This window comes from Dermacentor albipictus, chromosome 10 (assembly GCF_038994185.2).
Source record: "Dermacentor albipictus isolate Rhodes 1998 colony chromosome 10, USDA_Dalb.pri_finalv2, whole genome shotgun sequence".
NCBI lineage: Eukaryota > Metazoa > Arthropoda > Arachnida > Ixodida > Ixodidae > Dermacentor > Dermacentor albipictus.
This window is the reverse complement of record NC_091830.1, coordinates 17,963,680-17,985,842: the sequence shown is the minus strand read 5'-3', so window position 1 is coordinate 17,985,842 and position 22,163 is coordinate 17,963,680. Positions and strand designations below refer to the sequence as shown.

Genomic DNA, 22,163 nt, shown 5'->3' with positions numbered 1-22,163 from the left:
CGAATTAGGCAGGGAGACGCGCGGACTGAGGGAGTGTTTCTGTGGTGCGTTTGTTTGTATGCCCCCGACTCCTAACTAAACGCTTTGCTTACCTGGTTAAGTGGACGGTTCACGCGGTGGGACGCGCTGGACGGATGACGCAAAACTGTAGCGGTGACGTTGCTGACTCTCGCATGGCACTGGTGGTGCTGGAATTCTGAGTGCTTTCGACCTTCGCCAATGGAAACAGAGTTGGAGGACGAAGAAACTTTCGAAGAGTAAGTTGAGCTCTGTTTTCGTATGTTCTCAAGGAAGCGAGGGCTCTTTGGAAAAAAGAAAGGACGGAAGGTGAAAGATATATCTTACGTCCTATGCCCGGCCAAGGGTAAAGTTTGGAAGATAGTGTGAAGGACAAGCCTCCATTGCTGTTTTGTTTTATTCTTGTAATGAGCGCGTAGATAAAAGAGCAGTTCACCAAGAGCGCGACATGCTTTCCGCATGTCTGAGCTTCAGTCACTGAAACTTCGACTTTAGTCTAAGCTGATGTCACACGTATACTAATGGCTTGGTGCCTGTCATTGTGTGGTTTAATGTTCATTCAGTATGCTCTTGCGTTGAGCTAAATGCGATACAGACTGTAAAATTAAAAAAGTACATAGCGCTGTAAGGCCTTTGCGAAACGTGAAACCACTACGACTGCTTCGTAAGCTTTATGGAGTTTCGATGTCCTCTTATAAATGCTTTAACGTTCACAGAATACCGCAATGAGTGGGAGCACTATGGGAATCCGTGGCACTCAATTCTTTTTTTGTCAGTCACGATTATGTGCACAAAACAGAAGAATGAATAGCTAAAGCAGCTACGGATGAACAAACAAAATGAACGAACAAAACAGCTACGAATGAACAAGAGAAGAGGGGACACCGAGGGGCTCGATCTTTGTTGATCATGACCACTTTTACTGCCTGTTTCTATTATTTTCAACTTGTACACTTCAACTACAGCTGATTTTCCTTATGCTTCTTTGAGCGTCGTTGTATGTTGATTCTGTGTGGTCATGATTTACAAAAATTGAGCCCTCTATAGAGTTGAAAAGCTGATTCCTTCCTGAAATACAACTTTATTCACGGGTCGACCGCACACGGACCGCTCTCAAGAAAGTTGGGTCTGCGGCTGAAAGTTCGGCAGTAGCCACTTGTTTATTTTTTAAAGAAGCGCATCAACATTTCAATAGTGTCCATGTGGCAGCACTAGATGACTACCTTGAAGTCATATATATATATATTTATATGCAGCTGTATGATGTAGCAGGTATTATGTCAATGAACGTGTTCGCTGAGACTGGGGGTGGGGGGCATAAGTCAGGTCTGGTACCCGGAGATAAAGCATATTGTTCGAATTGAGCGCCGTTTATGTGTGTTCGTTTATGCGTGCTGCCCACATGTGTTCGCGGCAGTAGCATTCCAAGGTGCCGCAACAACGAGCCCGCATTGCAACACTAGTTGACCTTACTGAAGTACTAAAGCGCCAAAGAGACGACACAAGAAGAGACACGGACGAGCGCTTCTTCTTGTGTCGTCTGTTTGGCGCTTTAGTACTTCAGTGACGTCAGCTAGCCCAACAGAAAGTTCTACTAGTTGACGTCACTCCCTGAATTCGGTTTACCTTTTTTTCATTAGGCTATTTTTTTTTTCATTGGCGTCCGATATGTATAACCTTGAGGCCTAATTCCGCCTGCTCCTTTGGTACGATACGAAGGAGACCAACTTCGAAGTTCTTCCTCAGCTGAGCTGCTCGATTCGCGGGCTTCCATTGCCGAGGCTTTACAGTGCTTAGCGATTCCTGTCACGCCCGGCTTAGTTTTCTTTTTGGTCGACTGGCCAGGCCGCTTTGACTCTCCGAAGGAGGACGTGCTGGGAAATTTTCAAGCGAATGGTAAAGTAAAACTTCAAAGATGAAGACAGAAACGAGAGGGGACGATAACTCTCAGTGCTAGGCGGAACGATCGGCAAAGACCGGCAAATATATGGAGCAAAAATAAACAAAAAGTTACGACCATCGCTCAAATTTATTTCACTTTCCGCGGGTGGCATATCAACTTTTCGGCTTTCGAAGCGACAACCGTTAAATAACTTTTCTTTCCGTCTTTTTATTTTGTAGGGTTTTGACGTAGTAGTTGTAGCGCATAGGTGCAAAAATCTGTTTACTTCCTTTTGTTTCTTTCTCTACCTAGAAACATAACTAAAGAAACTTTTCATGAACACAGTTCATAAACAATTATTGAAATATTTCGGCGTTTGGGCTCCAATCGTCGGAGATGGAGGCGGCGTTTTTTCAAACTGATTCCGTTGTAGAACGGGTCCGGCCTTTTTGCGACTGTTGTCATGTTTTTTTTCCATACATGCATTGGAAGAAAAGAACAAATAACGAACTTTACTACAGCTTCTCACCAATTTAAACCAAAGGCTGCAGAAATAAGAGTCCCTTCTCCTTCCCGCGATCATCCGGGAGGACTCCGCCTCAGAATTTTGCGGCTTTGATATTCTCGTGCTCTCCAAAAGGAATGGCACCCAGGTATCACGGCACATGCCACGCCTTGCAGTCGTTCATTTATTATTCGGATGGAACCGTGTCACGTATCTTCGGAGAACTTTCCGAGATTGTATGGATCGGCGCGAAGCTTTACCCCGTGCCGCTGCTCTTAGTCCTGTCGTGCACGTTATACTCAGCCTCAGCGCCGTCTTGCAGTGCGGCGAAACCTGCCGGCTGCTCCAGCCCGACTGGCGTTTTTTTCCTTTCTTTTTAATTGTGAGTCATTTGTTTGTTTTTTCGTAATTTTAAAGCTAGCTTTTCCGCGAGGCAGTTTGCCTAACTAATGGCTTTGTAGTGATTTTTTTTTTTGCAAACAGCGTAACCAAACACGGTTTGCTCTCATCACGAAACGGAAAATGTGTAGGTGCATCTCTCGCGCCAAGCCACGAGATATTTAGCATATGTTAGCTAGCATATGCTAGCATATGTGGCCAGCGTTTCGCCTTCGTTCGAACGCTGACCAGTTGTTCCTTGGGGTGGCCGAACGTGTGTTGCTGAGAAGCCGACTTGCAAATTATAAAAAGTCGTCGTTAAGGGCTCTTCTGTCGCCCGAGCGTAATCAGCCCAACTCGTGACGCCGGCTAAGTGGAAGCTTGTCGGAAGTATTAGCAGCACGCGGATGGGTGAGCCATGCTTTTTTTTTTTTGTTCACATAGCTGAGGCTCGGTTCTCCTTCCCAACTGGCTGACACCATGGCTAGCCTTCGCTGCACAAGATGGAGCCGATGGCGCGAGGTACACGTGGGCTCTCACCCTTTCCCATTGTCCTTACGATCTTCTCCTCCTCTTTGAACTCCTTCTCCTTCGATTCGGAGTTCCGTGAGTCCGACTGTTCTTCGTTCGATGCCGCCATTGCGTCGATTTTTTTGGCTCATGCACCCTTTGAGCGTGGCGTGCTGTGGGAGATAACTCGTTTTTCATTAGCATACTTTTCTTTCGTTCGCGAATCAATTCGTGACAACCGGTGTACGTCTCTCATTTTATTATTGTTGGTGCACGCCACGGTGTTGTTTGGCTTCTGTCTCATGGCAACAGAGTGTTTCACTACTCATGTTTCGTGCGCGTTTTTCGATAGCGAGTGCTGCAAACACGCACGCTGTCATTTCCTTCCGGTGGAAGTCGATTTTGAGAGAGAGAGAAAAAAAACGTGTAATCGAGCCTCGATAATACGCTCCTCACGAATACGTTTCCCACATAATAGTGTCACTGAAGCTCACTTCCAGAGGCGCTAGCTCCATGCTCAGCATACTCGCTTGATGTATTCTCCAAATTTAGAGCGTTACATTTCGGCAGTTGAGTTAAGAAGATATATAGAAGGTACCCACTAAACGTACAAGCCCGCTATCCTGTGACATGTGCCAACTGGCTATACTAGGGTGGTTGCTTGGGCTAGTTGGTTATTCATGATCAAAAATAACGTACAGCGCAAAGGACAAGGACAGCGATAGACGACATACACAGCGCTGACTTCCAACAAGCCTTGGTGTTTCGGCCTTGTTGGAAGTCAGCGCTGTGTATGTCGTCTATCGCTGTCCTTGTCCTTTGCGCTGTACGTTATTTTTGGCTATACTAAGTAGGCGTGGCAAGCTGTCTGTGATACCAGCAAACGCAGAACGCCGTGGTTTGGGTTAGGGTTGCCAATGCTTTACTTAGCGATGTAATTGCTTATCATCGTTTATGTACGAAGCGAACAAGTTGAACATTTCTTAGTTTCTTCTGGAGTCCCGTGACCCAATTAGTTTGACGAGGTACAATGAGGGTTTAATTTTTAAGAAGAAATGATCTAGCGGAAGTGCCAGGCTCCGGCCTGCTGCTCGGTAAAGGTAATGTGCGAGCAAAAGTTTTGAAAACCAGGGCGTCAGCAAAAATTTGAAATATATTCAACTGCAGCTCCGCGGCCTGGAATCGTTTACTACGCTGTATTGGTCGAACAAGCGCACATAGGTGAGTGCTCTTGATTTCAGCCGGAATGCCCAGAGGGCAAAAAAAAAAGATATCCCGACACCTTTGGTCTCCATACTGTTGCTCACGACTGTACATACAATAATACGTCCTGTGATAAGAAAAAGAATTGTAATCCACCCGAAAATAGAACGCAGATTAAAAAAAACATACGGGATTCCAAGGAGCCCGTAGCAATCGAATAAGAAATCTGTCCTGTTCCATGGGTCAAACAAGGGTCCAGCGCCTTTCATGTGCGGTGGCCCCACCATCTGAGCGTACCAGGTGGCAAGCATGTGGCATAGCGAGAGCAAATCAATCGACCATTCGTAGTGCAGGAACATCTGTTCAGTGTCATTGATTCAGTGTCACTGATGCTGAGATTCAGTGTCCTAAACTTGAGTTGCGCATTAGTTCGGCCCCACTCGTTGGGCATGGAGTCGCGCTCTTGTTTGGATCGATAATGCTTGATGAGTTTTTAGACATGCAAGTGCGTGCGCTCTGCACCTAAGACTCCCACACGAAGTCAAGCGAGATTGTTGTACAGAATTTTTCCGATAGGTAGCGACACAAGTTCGTTCGGCGTGCTGCCTTTGTACGTGCCTGATATTGACCGGGCGCTTGAACGTTGCGCTGGTTGGGTTGCGAAGATGGAGTACGGTAGTTCTGCGTAAACTCGTGCTGTCTGTGTAGCAATTGAGCAGTTACACCTGCACAAAGAAACTGAACTTGTCGCTGCACTTTTCAACAAATGAATTTCCACTAGAGCAAGGTTTTGTTTGTTTATAGGGCATTGCAATGTCTTGACTATAGAAATTTACGTTATTAGGCAATTAAGAGAAGGCCGTCAGATTACCATAGACACTGGATAATCAAATAATACAGGCATTGTGCGCTATATTTATCTCGGTATCTATCTATCTATCTCGGTATGCTATCTTTAACGTTCTATAAGTAAATTATCTTCTACTATTATATTCACCATTCTAAGAAACGGGCTCCGCAATTGATTATAACGAAAAATTAAGTATTTCCAGGAAATATTGTTGCGGCGCATTTGCACACGACCATGCGCGCAAGAGGGAAACGAAGAGGAAGTGCTGGACTGTCTCCTGCAGTTGCGTTTGCACCAGCCTGCGGGATTACCCCTAACTTTTCCCGATGTACATAGCTGTAAATACATTTGTGCATCGGGCTTCCTCTTCGTGACGTCTATCGTGATACTGCTTTGTTTTTTACCCGTTTTGTTTATTTAGGGTAGAATTTTACTCTTACGTGTGAGCTCTGTCAAGTCGAACAAGCCGGTTGTCCTTTATTTCCTGTAAAGCGTGCTTTGCCTGTAAGACAGGACTGCTCAGCAACTGAGCTATCTTTTCACTAGTCGCTCAACGTAGGTTTGACCACAACAGATTACGAATGGATCAGGTACGTACAGATTAATGTGAAGTCAGTAAACCCACGTGTTAGGTATGGCAAGAATTCTAACACTTCTCGTCATTTATACAGTGTACTAAAATCTCTAACAGTTCTTGTCATGCGTGCATATAGTTCAAAGCTGACCGTCCTGCGAAATGGCAAGCAGAAGTGCCCTCGATCACATGTTCTGGGTATCACATGGTTATTGGACATCCAATTTCCTTTAACTAAACGATCAGTTCTCTTGTATTGCTCAAAGGCTACACCTTTCTACTTGGTCGTTTAAGGAAACTGTTAAGTGTAGCATTAGTCGACTTTAACAGGTCTATTCCTTTTAGATTTAGTTTAGTGGTCCCTAGTGGTCCAAGACAGTTGGTTTCAGAAACAGACTCTTCGACGATAGTCATCTAAAGAAACGGGCGATGATTCAACCTAAATTATCGAGTTATTATAACATTCCAGGAGTAAAATAGAGAGAACGGAGGTGGAATGTAAAAGTAATATCGGTGCCATGGAATATCACATAAATCAAGCATAGCGTGCCGTATGCAGGACAATTATTGCAACGATGTGTCAAGGCGCTCTCACATGAAGGCGCATATTATGGCTCTGGCAAACTCCAGCAATGCAGTATCAATCATTCTAATTATTATTTAAGTACCTTGAATCAACCGGGTTTTTCAGGACTGTTCTGAGGACAGTCAAAACATAGCTCATGCATTCTGACAAGTAGGAGTAAAAAGCGACATGGAGATAGGATGTTCTTATTTGTTTCTTCTGCCATTCTCCTTCTACGACCTTTTCCTCCCTTCTCAAATTTCTTTATATAATCTCACACTGCGACAGTATAAGCAAATAACACTCTTAGAAACAGTCTTTTCCTTCTCACTTTCTTTTCTTTCTTTCTTTTTTCGCGGTGATTATGACTCCCAGCTATGCCGCTGCTCTATATAAAGTTAATGCTATCAAAGCGCGCTTTTGCGTGTTTCGTGGCCACTGTGGGCCATATTAATGTCTTATTAATGTCATTAAACTGAGTGCTCTGCTGCGTAATGCCATCAACGACGATTGGCTTGGCTCGCAGCGTCGTTCTTCTTTGTTACCTCTTGTGTCGTTCCTTCAAAATAAAGACGTTTAATGACAAGAAAGAAGGACAGATCGCCACCCACCGTGGTGGCGTATTGGCAACGGCGCTGCGATGAAATCCCGGTCACGGCGGCCGCATGTCGATGAGTGCCGAGTGCAAAGACACCCGTGTGCCGTGCCTCGGGTGCGCGTTAAAAAACCTCAGGTGGTGAGAAGTAGTCCGGAGTTCCCGATTGCGGCGTGACTCTTAATCGTATCGTGATTCCGGCACGTAAATTCCCAAGAAACTAATCATAAATTACCATCCTTAGTCGGACGAGATTTATCGCTCGCTGCATTTTTTTTTTATTTCTTACGTTCTCACGTTTACGTACCGTAATAATTACTCAGTGTATGCTTGCATTGAGTGACATTTAATTAAAAGAAATCGAGCAATTGGCTTCCTTCCATTCTAATTTTCTAGCATTGTCATTTTCAACGTCGATGCCTCCCACGCCCAATTTCTTCGAGGAACAACCAATCAGCAGCCGACTAGGACCGGTGGCGTTCGGTCCCTTTCCCTCTTTCTCGATGTCTCTTGTTCTTCCCCTTCTTCTTCTTCTTCCTTTTGTTCCTCCTTCCGCTCCTTCCTGCGTTCGTTAATTTACCATCCTCCTTCTCGCGTTCGCCGCCAACGGTTGCGTGCCCCTCGCAAAATTGAATTGCTGCGCAGACCGCTAGAGGGGGCGCAGCGCGCTGATGCGTGCGCGCGGCAAATTGCTCGTATTGTTTTCGGGGCCCTTTGTGCGCTCCCGCCCCCCCCCCTCCCCCCCCCCCTGCCTCCGGACGCGAGAACGCACGCACGCAAACCCCCTCTTGCGAGGCGTGAGGCGGCATCGTCGCCGGAAGATTGCACATCGATTTGCCGTCCGCAAATCGAAGCCCGGCCGAAACTGCGCGCGTTCTTTCTCTGCAACGCAGCCTCCTGCGGCTTCTCAACGCACGCGCGCCTGTTCTCTTTTTTTTTTCGTTTTCTTTTCTTTTTTCTTTCGCGGTCAGTGCGAGCTCGTGCCTGCGGCTCACACTAAATTTTCGCCTCGGCGACCGCTACGATTGGTCGCCTTTTTTCGTCGTTATTTCTTTGTGTGTGCGCGTGTTTTTTTTGAAGTCGTTTCTTGTAACGCGTGGCGCGCGTCTGCATTATGGTCGTCTGCTGCTGAGAGCAGAGGTTTCTGCAAAATACGAAGCAGAAGGCAATCTTACTCCAGCGTCTGCCACGTCCCGCAAATATTGCGGTTCCGCCGGCACGGGAATGATGATTAGTAGAATTTTTTGGTTAGTACGAGACGGTTTGTACGCGAACGATGGTCCGTCCGTGCACTTTCGTCCTTCTGGCTTCGCGTGGCTTCTGTGACCTTGCTAATGGATCATTTTCGAACAAGATGAGTGCGTCCGCAAATGCAAACAATTCACGATGTCTGTGCGGTTGCACAGACGTCTCCATTTCCTTCGAGAGCCAAGAAAAGAAAGTATTAATGCTCCGAAGTCTACTCATATAACTCCACAGATACGTCTGAAGCCGGAAGCACGAATATTCGACCAGTATCCACGTACCACCGGCCATTCCTGCGGTATCTGAGCGATCCCAGCGCCAGAATTGCCTGCAGTCATCTCAGCAAGAAATCACGGTATTTTTCGAGTGTGGAAGGCGATGGCGCAAAAACGCATGCCATGATTTTCCTTGCAGATCTGTGTACGCCTTTCGCTTCGCCTGTAATGCATGCTTGCAGAATAAACAGTCAAATGAACGAGAAACCTTCACAATTCTGCGCAGCTGACTGCTGAACTAAGTGAGCGCGTTCACTTTTTGATTAATCCGCATCCTCAAATGCCTTAACAAAATCGCTTAGTGCATTCACTACCCTATAATTAACAAGGTTTCGTAATCACATTTTCGGGTAACCAAGGTTAAACGGCGCATAACGAAAAAAGGTTGAAAGCACTGAGCCTCTGGCTACACCACTTTACGTATAAGGAAGATAACGATTGGCCAAATTACATAAATTATATGAAATGAAACAACGATCATAAGAACAAAATGCAGTTAAGCCCGTGGCAAGTACACACAGAAGAGAAAAATAGGAAACAACAAAAAAATTAACGTTTCTTTCTGCGCATAGAACTGTTCGCAATGTCATGCCTGGTATTATTTTTTGTTGGCACATGTCCGGCAGTACTAAAGTAGTCTTCCACTGCAACTGAACCTCTCCTCTCGAGGGCACTAACTGGGCATTGTGCATGTACTGTCCCAAATAACAATGGATGGTTGTCCGGCGTCCTAATATTGCAGCGGAGCTACAGCCTTTGCTGATCATATAGGCAGGAAGCACGCAGTCCAGAGACTTCTCGGCTCTGCCTTGATGCGCCATTGCACACGATGAATTTTAGAACGAAAGTCTTTAGTATAGTCAGCGCCGTGGTCAAAGCAGTAAAACAAGCGTTCCAAACTTCGCAGTAACTTCAAGTTACAGAGAATCTCAGTCCAAGGGCTATGGTACACACAATAGATATTGCGGTCTCTTCATCGGACCCGGTTTCATACAAGATTCTTGCTCAGAGATTTTGTGTTAACTTTCGCAGGTACACTCTACTCCGTCACTCTACTATCTTTGTTTTTCATGACGATGTGACCCGTCGTGGTTGCTCAGTGGCTATGGTGTTGAGCTGCTGAGCACGAGGTCGCGGGATCGAATACCGGTCACGACTACCGCATTTCGATGGGGGCGAAATGCGAAAACACCAGTGTGCTTAGATTTAGGTGCACGCTAAAGAACCTCAGATGGTCGAAATTTCCGGAGTCCTCCCTACGTCGTGCCTCATAATCGTAAAGTAGTTTTGCCACGTAAAACCCAATAATTTTTTTTTCATTATGTGCTCAAACTACTGCCTCAACAGTGTTGTCATATTTGTCACTGTGTATACCATAACCACGCCCAACATTTGTAGAATGACAGGCGGTCGTCAAGAGTAACACATACAGCTTCTCATTAGAAGAGAGGGCATAATCACGTTGCTCAATGCAGCTTTATGTCCTGGTATCCATCTCGATCCCACAGTTTCCAACAAATAATGTGAGTGAGTGACGCATTGATTAGTTTACTGATCGAATAATGCAAGGTTTAAAGTAACATGAAGGCTATGAAAGGCACCATATTAGTAGGCTGCGGATTAATCTTGTACAGCTGCCGTTCATCATCGTGAAGCCAAGTGATGTTAACAAACATATTACTTTCAATGTGGCCGCGAGATCATCCTTCTCGGCATTCAAATATGTACGTCGAAGGGCCCGTCTAATCAACGTTTCTTGCGTATGCGAAAACCGTACTGAAAACATACGCAACGGTATTTTTCAAGCGTGCCGCACTGCGTTGTTCTGTGTGCGAGCACACCGGTCTATTTCTAGGTCTTTCCTTCCTCAATAACTTCAAATCTTTATATCTGAAAATTCAGCAGCGCATGTAGGGAAAACAAAGGGGTCAAATTACGCTCAGCGAACTCATCTTTTTCTTTTTTTTTTTTTTGCAGAGCTGCCAAATCCCGAGTTCGAGCAAAATATAATTCGTCCCACCCGCGACCCACGACTTGTTTTGACTACGCGAGAAGAAGATCCGAGCAGCTTCGCTTCGCAAAAAACGTGATCCCCCTCCCCCCTCCCAAAACTTCCCAACCACCGGCTTCTGCCGTTCTCCGCGCGCTAAATTTTCCCGCGTAAAAATAAAAATAAAATGCCGCGTCGACTGGAAATGCCAGGTTTGTCGCGGCAAAGATATTGGGAACTCTATGCAATACACCCCGTTATACTTTAGCATTGGCTATTCTAGTGGACAAGTACGTGCGCTCTTATTTCTTGTCTTCTTTATTTATATATATCTCTCTCTCTTTCTTTTCCAAGCAGCTGCCTATTTCACTGCCAACAAGTTTCGGGACGAAGGGATTTTTCCCGCGGCTTCCCGAGATCTGCGACTCGCGACAGGAGGGACAAAGTCGTGTTGACATTTAAAGCAACAGACATAGCGAGCGAGCACTTGGTGGCGCCACGTAGCGGAGAGAGATTGCATTTGTGCGCACGTCTTATTGAGGGGGCGCGAGCGCGGAGGCTGATGCGGACGAGGAGGGGGCGATCGGATAATTGAATTCAACGCTCGGGTCATTCGAAAAAAAATACCACACACGCATGCAAGACCGTGTCGCTTCTCGCGTTGATATATTTTCGCGAATATTTTACTCCGTTTACAAAAGACCCCGAGGTCAGTAGTGTGGAATCGGTTGCACTCTAGTGATTGAACGCTCGGGGAGGGGATATGGCTGTGAAGCTGTTGCCATGGGGACTGCACGTAACGTGAACTTGATAAGAACGAATAATATTACCATAAATAAACGATGCGACCGAGCTTATACGTACGTGACGCTGACGTTCTCCGACCTTTTGAAAAAATAAACTGTTTCTTTTAAAGGTTTGCGGGATAGTGGTTCCCTACTGGCATTTCGTGCCTTATTATCTTTCCAGCTTGCGTAACTCTTGAGCGGATGGTATGCGGGAATTCCTACTCGTTAAGTGAAAGTTTTACAACTGCGAAAGAACTAAAAAAAGTTGAAGTTGGTAATAATAAAAAAGGCCGAAGTTGATGATAGCTTGGGGCACTACGTATGGCCTGGTGGTGACGATGTCGTTGGGGTGGCTCCATCGCGGTCACTTCAGCTTCGTCATCCGGCACTAGTCATGCCGTTGTTGTCAAGCCATCGTCGACATACATTCGTCATGCTTCTCTCGTCACACTGCCAGAGGGATGCCGTCATGGTGATTCAATCGTCCATTCGTTCAATCGTTCAATCGTGATCTAACTCTAGCCATGCTGTCGTCGTCACGCATTCTACTTCGACCCACTGGTCCGAGTTTTGTAATAGCTTGAGTCACGAGGTACCACGTGTTGGGGTCGTGATACCGTCGCGGTCGTTGCATCGTAGTCATGCCTTCGTTCTGACACTGTCATTTTATTATTGTCATCACTTCAGCAAGTCATCGCATTGTCGTCTTGTCATCGTGTCATACCGCCTTCTTCGTTCCTTCAGTCTTTCGTCTTCCTTGTATAGTAATCATAATGCCGTCACTAAATCGTAGTTAACGCGTCACTGTTGTACCATCGCCATCAGATGGTACAACATCATCGTCATCCGACTTTCATCATACCGTCGTCGTCGTGTATACGGTGTATACACGACGACGTATCGTCGTGTATAGGTGTCGTCGTCAGCATACAGTCGGGGTCATATCTGATTGTCCTCATGTCGTTGTGATCTCATGGTCGTCGTACAGTCCTCGTCATGCATTCGTTATCATACTGTCGACGGGATGCTGTCCCGGTCGTTCCATTGTCATCAGCGCAACTTCGACATCCGGCTCTCCATCTTCACACCGTTGTCATCCTGCAATCGTCGTCACGCTGCAGTTTTCCCATCGTCATCACTTTAGTATCGTCATCACATTGCCGCCATGTCGTCGTTATGTTACCATCTGCAACCCGTCGACGTCGTGCACTGTCCATTATATCGTAATCGTGCTGTCATCGTGATTATGCTTCAGTTTTCATGCCATCGTATTCAGTGCATCGTCGTCCCTCAGATGCCAACATGCATCCAGTATGATACCGTCCTTGTCATGCCGTCTTGGTCGTGTCACCGCCGCAGTTCCCACCTCCCGACAAAATTAATAAAATTTGTCGATTCTAGCGTCCCTGGATCAACGTGCTACGCGGATTGATGTTTCAGTAATTTTCGTTAGTCTAATACGTACAAAATCACATTGCTCTTTCTCTTCGCTCCGAAGTAGGCACGCAGAAAGAATTACTCCATTGCCAGGGAGATGATTCAATAAGCGCACAGGATCCGTGCTACACACCTGCAAGCAGCCACAGGCACGCATGCGAACGTACAGTCGCGGACAGAATAAAATGGACCACGGGATCTCCGAAAATGTTCAATTCCCGAGCAGCCTGGAGCAGTAACCAGTAAAACTGTCCACGACAACGTTGTTAGCGTATTCTAGTCGAGGTCCAAAATGCAAGTACCCGATTGCGTTGTGAGGTTGCGGAGATATTCAGCTTTTTCTTAGATTTCATGGTCCATAATATTCTGTCCGCGGCTGTACGTACACACAGGCACACACACGAACACGCAAGGAACTTGAAGTATATTACAAATGCGCATCGGCCCAACGCCAGGTTCGAATAGGCAAGTGCGCTTGTCTTTCCCGAGAAAGTTATTTTCCACAAAGCTGGAATACATTTTCCACAAAAGTGGGCAGGAACAAACAGACAACAAGCGTGTAAGCATATAAGGCCCTCCTACGTTGGACAGTAACTAATGATGTGTTCAATTTTACGGTTTTGTCAAACTGTATGACAATGTTGTATTTAATATGATGGTTTTGCTAAAGTGTACGACCATGTGAACAGAACGTGTGTGCCTCTGCTGTTGTCTTTGCCACTATGGGGGCGAAGGACTCCCTCAAGCCATCCTTGAATGGCTTTTCCCTTCGCCTCCCATCACATCTATATGTGATAAACCAATACAGAATCAATCAGTCGATCAATCAATCCTCAGTGACATTGCAGCCCGCAACTGTATTTAATGAACAAAAACCTAAAGACCTAAGACTAAGTTACTACAATAGTTAAATAAAGTAACGGAGGCGTACTGAAAGCCAAGTTGTGGCTGACTTTGTTTAAGCCATTAGTTTAGTGTGACGGGGGGCAGTTCTTAGGATTGCTCTTTTTGAACATAAAACATTAGAAAAACGAGTTAAGGAAGAGTGGCTTTTACTTGAAAGATTCGGCCGTATTCATGCCAGTATTTAGCGCTTGCCGCCCCAGTTTGCCCGAACACAACTTACGGAAGATTTGCGTTACGCGAAGCGAATTGGGGCTTCTTTTCTGTTGGAAGCATAAGAAAGCGAGCTTTCTAGGCATAGTACGCGATGGTGAAGGTCAGTTTAAAATACTGGCAGCTGACCGTGAGGGACAGAAAGTTGTAACGGATGTTTACGTGGGCTCCTTCGGTGATGTAACACTGTACGACGACGGCGAACACACTGATATTGTGCTCCCTCTCTCTTTTTCCGCGTGCCTGATTGCGTGCGTTCCAAGTAATGCACATGGTCACCGATTACGTGTCACCTACCAGTCCTTGCAAAATCATATTTCAGTTTAACGGAGCTGGTGTACTGCTGTCATTGTTTCGCTATCCGAGTTAAACCCCGAGGCCGCCTTCAGCTTCCGTATCTAGCACATTTGCAATCTGACTGAATCGCGCAACTGGAAGTTTCTGTCCGTGAATCGAACTTAGGAGACAGCCATGACGCAGCAGAACCCCCCCCCCCCCCCCGACTACCGAGCCACCCTGGTGTAATATCGGAACGAGTATCAGAGACGGGCTTCTTTCTTTTTCCCCAGCGCAGAAACCAAGACACCCGACACAGAATGTCGATAGTGCGGAAAGTGTACCTTCGATACTAATCTCCGTTGGTCTCATAGTTTTCGCGTACTGTTTGTCGGTGTTCTCTCGTATGCGAACGGAAAGCTCATCGGGCCAGCACCGTGCATTATGTAAATGTTGTTGGTTCTTGCTCCCCGCAAGCAAGCGAAATAGGTACCGAAGTCCCCTTCCTTTGCTGCTGTGTCCACATTGAGGCCTCTAATCAAGGTTTCAACTTTTTTTTTTGCACCCCGCGCCTAGCTCGTTCACCGACGTTCTCTTTAATGTGAACGACGCTTTGTGTGCACGGGGTCCGGCTATAGGTCACGTGAAAGACGAGAACGGTCCGAACGGAGAAATGGGAAGCCGCCGCCGTTCGCGCGCTCTTGTTCGCGAGGGCCTCGTCATCAGCTCGTGCGTGAGTGGCACTAATTGAACGGGGCACGCGAGACGTTGCTAACGACATTATCGCCGCTGAGGAGACCGCGAGGCGGGCCTCGCGGGGGCGTTTTGCTGTTTGCTACGGGAAGCGCCGCTTCGTGCTTTGGTGCCCCGGGATTGCTGCGAATACCGTGTTTACTCGAATTTAGGCCGGGATAGATTGAACGCCAACCCCCCATGATTAGAAAGGTGACTCCCCCCCCCCCAAAAAAAAAAAGTGCAGTTAAACCTAACAGCACCACCGTCTGTGCATTTCGCCTGACCTAAACAAAGGGCCGCTGCAACCGGGAGTCGAACTCTGTACCTCGGGCTCGACAGCGCGAAGCTATTATCCACTCGGCCATCACGGTTTACATTCCTCGAAGGTATACGCGATAAAAATGTATTTGCCTGCAGAAAGAACATGCATTTTGTAAAGGTTTTCGAGGCTTCTCACAAGCATGCATATATCGTCCACTTCCTATGCGCTTCACGAGGTCAAACAGTGCGAAACCTACAAGCATGCCCGCTCGATGAGACGCTTTTCTTAATAAAGAAAAAAGAAGGGGCTAACGCAATGCCGTCAGCTTCAACAGAGTGCTCTGAATATGCTTCCGTACTATAGTACCTATGTACTACATGCTATGGTACCTAGAACGTACTTGTAGGTGCTGTAACCTAACCTAACCTAACCTAACCAGGAGTTAGGTGCACAGCGATTGCGGGCGAAACGTCTGCTCGAGCCTACGTCGACCACTCTACTTTCATGCATTATCACCTTTACGAAGGTGTCAGATTACATTCGAGTAAATACGGTATATCTCGGTAGTTCGAGCGTCGCGCGCCTGCCTCCGACGTTTGCCTCCGAGTTTCCGGTTGACAATGACCAGAAGGCTTTGGTTCGTTTGACATAGCGTTGATAATTACATTAGCGTTACTTACAGCGAATCGGAAACGTTTAGTGTTGGGAAACGAAGGCCATGGATGCCATTTAAGATACTGCGACTGCTGAGTCAGCTTCGTTGTATTCCCCAGTTAGGTAAAGTGTGTTTCAATTATTCACTGTGCACGTCTGTGGTAGTTGTATGCGGGCAACACCTCGCATGAACTTGCGCGTTAGATAATGGTAATTTTTCTGCGGCTAAATTCAAAGCTCATCGCATACGCTGAGAGCTCCCAGACACCGAATCATACCTCCGACTCTGTAATAAAGGGGATTTATTACCTTCCACATTGTAAGTGCGAAAGATGACACGTGTGATCGGAAGCCACATTTTCGAGGAGTAAAAAAAATAAAAGAATTTGCAGCCTGCCCACATAGTGGCCTCCATCATGGTTAAAGTAAAATGGTTATTTTGTCCTCGTAGCACAAATGAATTTTTATTTTATTTCTTGGCTATTAATTTTTGAACTCGCACTGCCAAATCCATGCAAGTTTTGGCAGTGTTAGAACAGTGAAAAGTAATCTAGCACTTATCATTGTCCTTGCGACGCTGTCTTACGCCATAAGATACAAGATATATCGAACGGCGTTCCATATACTTGAACCTCTTACTTTATGAATACACGGAATTATAAATGTGTGAACAGTGTGGTGTTCCAGTGATGTCCCGCATACCTAAGCGTACTTGCAGGTTAAGGTGCGTCAGAAAATGTTTCGGATAGTAGGTACGTGTAATGTAAGGCACTTTTACAGATAACAGTGGCTATTGATCTGGAATGCAGCTCTACACGTATGTTGACATGTATATAAAACGTAAAATGTTCCAATGTGTGGAATGCCGTCCTATTCATTTTGCATATTTATATGGAACGCCATTTCACCGGGCATAAGTGGCAAATGTACGCAACATTTGACAACTTAATATAGCTAGAACCTAAGTGGAACTGAATTTACCCCCGTATTCTCGCACGATCGTCGACTCCGTCACCACTTCACTCACCGTGGTTGCTTTGTAGCTATAGTGCTGGGCTGCTATGCACGAGGTCACGGGATCGAATCCCGGCCACGGCAGCGGCATTTCGGCGGGGACGAAATGCGAAAACATCCGCGCACTTGGATTTAGGTGCACGTTAAAGAATCACTGGTGGTACAGATTATTCCTACGTCTCCAACTACGGCGTGCCTTATAATCAAATCCTGCATTTGGCACGTAAAAATTACCACAATTCTTGTTTTCCTTCTCCACTTCACAAAGTTGATCGCAGTGCCGCCTCTTGACTGAACGAAACGCTACGCTTCTCAAGAAGTTCTGTCGAGTTTCAACGAAGCGCAGTGACCACTTCTGTCGAGGAGCGGCGCTACGATCTGCTTCCTTGAGTCGAAGTGGAGTGTCGATCGAACGGAGCAACGCACTGCAATACAGGGGTGAGATTGTACCAAAGTACAAGAGTGATTTTGTTTCTATTAAGCGATTGCTTTTCAGTTCTCGTCTTTCGTACATGAAATGAGAAGCAAGAAAAAGAAATTCTAAGTGCTGGCTGTGACTGTGGTAACGTGAATAATAGCCGCTGTCCCCCAGAATAGCCGGGAGAGACAAACAACATTCTTAATTTAAGCCGAGCCGAGCCAAACCGAGCCGAGCTTCGGCATTAGCGACCGAAACAACAAACCGGGTGCACCATTGCCTGAGGGCATTGCCGAGCGTGATAGCACGCCCGCCTTTGGCGCGTGGCTTTGGGCTTGGCTTCGACTTGGCTGTTTTTGTGTCCCTTAACGACGTTAAGTGAGTCGTTTGTCTTGAGAGTGCGCCCATCAGTAAATTACTGTCCCTGTCTTGGTTCGCAGCTTCTTTCTTTTTTTTTCTTTTTGGCTTATTTGTTGAAGCCATGTGCTCCCTTCTTTATTTTGACTTGGATCGATCTCTGGTATGCAAGATGTAGCCACAGCCGCCGGGCGAAAATCCACTGTCACTCCGTAAGAAGGATTACGTTGGGCGTGCAAGTAATGAGAGAAAACGGTGCTTATTGAAATGAAGAGAGTTAGCGCTTTTGCGCCAAGATGCAGCGAGTTCGTTTTCTAACGGGCTGCGTAACAGAGGCTTTCGCAATATCTTTCAACTACGCGATCCGCACGGAGAATATGATCATTCAATATACGTCCCTTAACCAAGAATGAAAGAGGCGCCAAGAATCCGATTGTTGTATGCTCAGACAAATAATGCAGGAACAAGTCGAGAATGGTATGCGTAAATCCTCGTTATTGTCGTCATCGTCATCATCGTTAGAGTCATCTTTCATGTCTTCTGCTTGATGAAGGCCTCCCACAGTAATCTCAATTTAAATCTGTGTTGCAATGCCGACTTCATAATGCGCCTGAGAATTTCCTAACTCATCATACTACTTTTTGCCGTCCGCAACTGCGCATAATTTCGTTATGTTAGAAATATCGTTAGGATGGTTAGGTTACTGGAACCTGTGCGAAACCACGCTGCACGCTTCATCGCTCGAGACTATATAGCAAACAGTCCATTGTGGATGACATGATGAATTCCTTATCACCATCATCCTTGGAATCACGTAGGAAGATAGCCACTCTCCGTTTGTTGCATAAGATAGTCTACAGCGCGCACGAAAATACCTTGCCACTATCAAAACCACATCGCATGTCTCGTAGGCTTCATAATCAACACAGTTTTGACTCGTTTTTTCAGCCGTACTCAAGCCATCTGCGCTTCCACGTGCAAGTGGCCAATGGATTGACCTCCTGATGATGTCGTCCGTATTTATAACCATATGATATTAAGAAATAGAATACTGACCATCTGGTGACTGTTTTTGCTAACCACGTGATCACTTGTAATCATGTTTATAGATTTTATAGGGATATCATGTAGGCCCACTCAATTTTGTATAAAACCTTCTATGTATTCTTTTATTACGATGTTACACCATATATACTACATTTTACCATTGTATAATACTTAGTTCTTCAGTTTATGTTGTTTGATCTCGTGTTGTTAAAAATTATTGTCGAGTCCCCCTGATATGATACTCCTACATGAAGCCCGTGAGGTATTTGTAAATAAATAAATAAATAAATAAATAAATAAATAAATAAATAAATAAATAAATAAATAAATAAATAAATAAATAAATAAATAAATAAATAAATAAATAAATCCGTTGTCCTAATCGCTCACCAATGATTTGCGCTGCTAATCACGCGGTGTGCCCAAATCCATGTCCCGTCGTCTCAATGTCAACTAGGATAACATCGACCACCCCATTTTTCTTTGCAGTTTACGCCGCTCACTTTCTGTCTCTTGACGTTACGCCTAATCCAGACTTGTCATCCAGCACTGTTAACTAACGCTAGAAAGATGTCCGACAAAAGGGATAAGCACATAGGGCGGAATGTGCCAATGTAATCGCGCATGTTTTATAGTAGTTACGCGTAACATTTTTCGTTCGCACCTTATTTTTATGCGGTATTTCGTAATCTCGAAGTGGAACAAATTTCACTTACGCTAAATTGAATGAATACGCCCACTAGTGAAGCAATTTTGGCGAAGCCCCTGGCCTAGTAACTGTCTCATTTCCCTAATAACAGCCTTCGAATATCAAATTGGCAAACGACGCGTGCTCCTCGTGATTACCGGATACAAAGTAAATTTCAGCATGTTTCCTCCGAGATTTCTCGGCGAACCGTGGACGCTACCGAAAGTCTCGAAGGCCACACCGAGGAGTCGCACTGGTTCTCAACATTCTGGATCGATGCGTCCTTTCCGACGAGCGGTACTGGCAAAACTCTTTTCTTTGTGTAGTTTCGATATTAAAAACGGTTATTGTTGCGAGCAGGTATTTCGAACGTAAAAATCTGTCGCCCGAATGCTACTCGATACGTGCACTGTCGGAAACTTCGCTTTTTACGCGAGTCAAAATTTCGCTACCGCTGGCCTGCAAAAGAGGGCAGCATCCTTTTTTTTCTGGTGGTGCGAAGCTGTACACAACGCCCCCACCTTGTTACGCTTCTTTCTCTCTTTCGCAACGACTGCGGAGGAATAGTGCATTAGGCTCTGACAAGGTACACAAACAGCCGTCACCGTTCACCGCCGGATTCCCAGAACGCTGCAAGTCAAATGGAGCGGCCCACGTGAGCCGGGTCTTTCAACTCGGTGGATATATTTATAGTGCGCGCGGCCCGCGAGTGCCATCGGATGCTTGTCTTTCTCCGAAGGCGCCCAGCTCAGCCGCTGTCGTGGGGGTATGTAGAGCCGAACGACAGTGCTTCGGTGATGAACATGGGGAAGTGCACTCTCTCTCTTGGTGGCCTATTTCAGTGCGCAATGCCTCTAGAGGTCGATGCATATCGCGGGGCTAGGTCCCCGCAAATCGTAGCGCAATGGGTCACGTGGTTTTTTTCTGTTCGTTTCTGCGAGAGTCAGTAACTGGAAGAGCCAGTACGCCACGATGCGAGCGGCTGAAAGCATGAAACGCTGCATGAACGCATCGCCACTTTCATGATGAAGATCAGTGTCTTCGCCATCAGGAACAGCCTATTGGTTACCGCATCGTCGTAATCATCAATAGACTAAGGATGATGCGACGTTCAATCGACTGATGGTAATGACAATCATCGGCAGCCTGATGATGAGGTAAAAATCAATGCGCGTTTCTGGGTGATCTTTGAGGAGTGCGAGAACCGGAACGATATCCCGTTGCATGCAGCAGAATTATAATGTGCAACAAGCACGCATTATGATCACCATCATTACGAAGATCATCATCAGCAGCAGCAACCGTAACCATCAACCGAATGAGGATGTGATGATTAATATAATTATAATGATCATAATCAGCGGTCTAAGGATGTCATAACTATCTAGAGCTTTGTTGATTATGTAGTGATCAGGATTATTAAGATGATGAGCTAACGTCGATCAACAGAAAAATGGCAGTACGTGCACCAATTTGAACGTTAGATTGCAGCGAAACATACAAAACATTCTTGGGATGTTGCCCTCTTGATCAACGAATATAACCTCTGCGAGCCTTAGACAATGCCTGCATGGCAACAGATCACTCACAGGAGTTAAAGCATTGGTACTTTAGACCCGAAATTGATCTCCACTGAAGCCATTATAACCATGGTGCGCTTTCTAAAAGAAACCGGGCTGTGTGACCGCTTCTTATTCGGAGGTGAACGCTGTTATGTGTGGGCGTTTGTGCTGTTTTGTGTTTTCTTTCTCCCTTTCTCTCTTCCCCTGTCTTTTCTCTTTCTACCTTCCCCAGTGCAGGGTAGAAAACCAGGCGCGGCCTGATTGCCTTCCTTACTTTTGCTGCTCTTTCTCTCTTTTTCCTTCTGTATCTCCTTACGCACTCTCTCTCACTTTCATTCTCATCTATCTCTCTATCACACACACACTTCCTCTGTTTCTCGCCATCAAAAGCAAATTCAAGAGCAAATCTCAAAAGAGAATTCTCACGGCACGCTTCCTTGTTTACCTCCGTCTTCACTGGCGATTCGGAAAAACAAGAATCGCCGGCGGCGACACGAATGGCTGGGCGTTGCCGAATAGCCGCGGGCGTCTTTTATTACAGGCGCGAACGTGATGTGAGCTCCGTTCGGCCGCTACGGCTGTGTTTTCCCACCTTGGTGTCAACTAACGTCAACAACTAACGTCAAAGCCAGACTACTGCGGTGACAGTCGTGGAATACTGAACTACCGGTTGTCGTGGTCTACCGTACTGCTGGTAGTCATGGTCTACCGGATTGCCGGTAGTCGCGGACTACCGTACTGCCGGTAGTCGCGGACTACCGGACTGGCGGTAGTCGCGGACTACCTCACTTAAGGCGCCAAGCTACCACGGTATACCCTCTGTCGATCCTACATCACCCCGTCAATTTCGGAGCCACACGGTCACCTGTATATCTGTCTCGGAAATACGCTGCACCAGCGTGCAAAGTTGTCAATCCGTATTTGACAATGACACTGACAATGGTGTTTATTTGCATCAGTACATCAGTACGTGACGCGAGGGGCATGCAGAAGAAATTGCCACATGGACAGCTTGGTATGTAATTGGAATCGGTATTTGATTTATTATTTGTACTTGATACGCTGCAAGGCCTCAGCGGGCCACAAGCGTCCCTCCACCAGATCAGATTCAACTCGGTGGACACGAATAACTGTGGGTGGAAAAAACGCAGAAGGTTCCAGCAGACAGTGATCCCATTCCCCATCCTTATACACAGTAGCATGCCAGCGATTATATACG

The 22,163-nt window shown here is 46.1% G+C and overlaps 1 protein-coding gene across 1 annotated transcript in view; it reads left to right on the top strand.

Annotated features, from left to right (window-relative positions):
* The first annotated feature begins 204 nt into the window (after window positions 1-204).
* The window catches only part of LOC135911500 (eye-specific diacylglycerol kinase-like), a 481,563-nt gene continuing 459,604 nt past the window's right edge, over window positions 205-22,163 (top strand). The window contains exon 1 of the mRNA XM_070526840.1: window positions 205-257. Coding sequence (XP_070382941.1) covers window positions 220-257 — 38 coding nt within the window. The 5' untranslated portion in view covers window positions 205-219. The remainder of the gene's footprint in view (window positions 258-22,163) is intronic.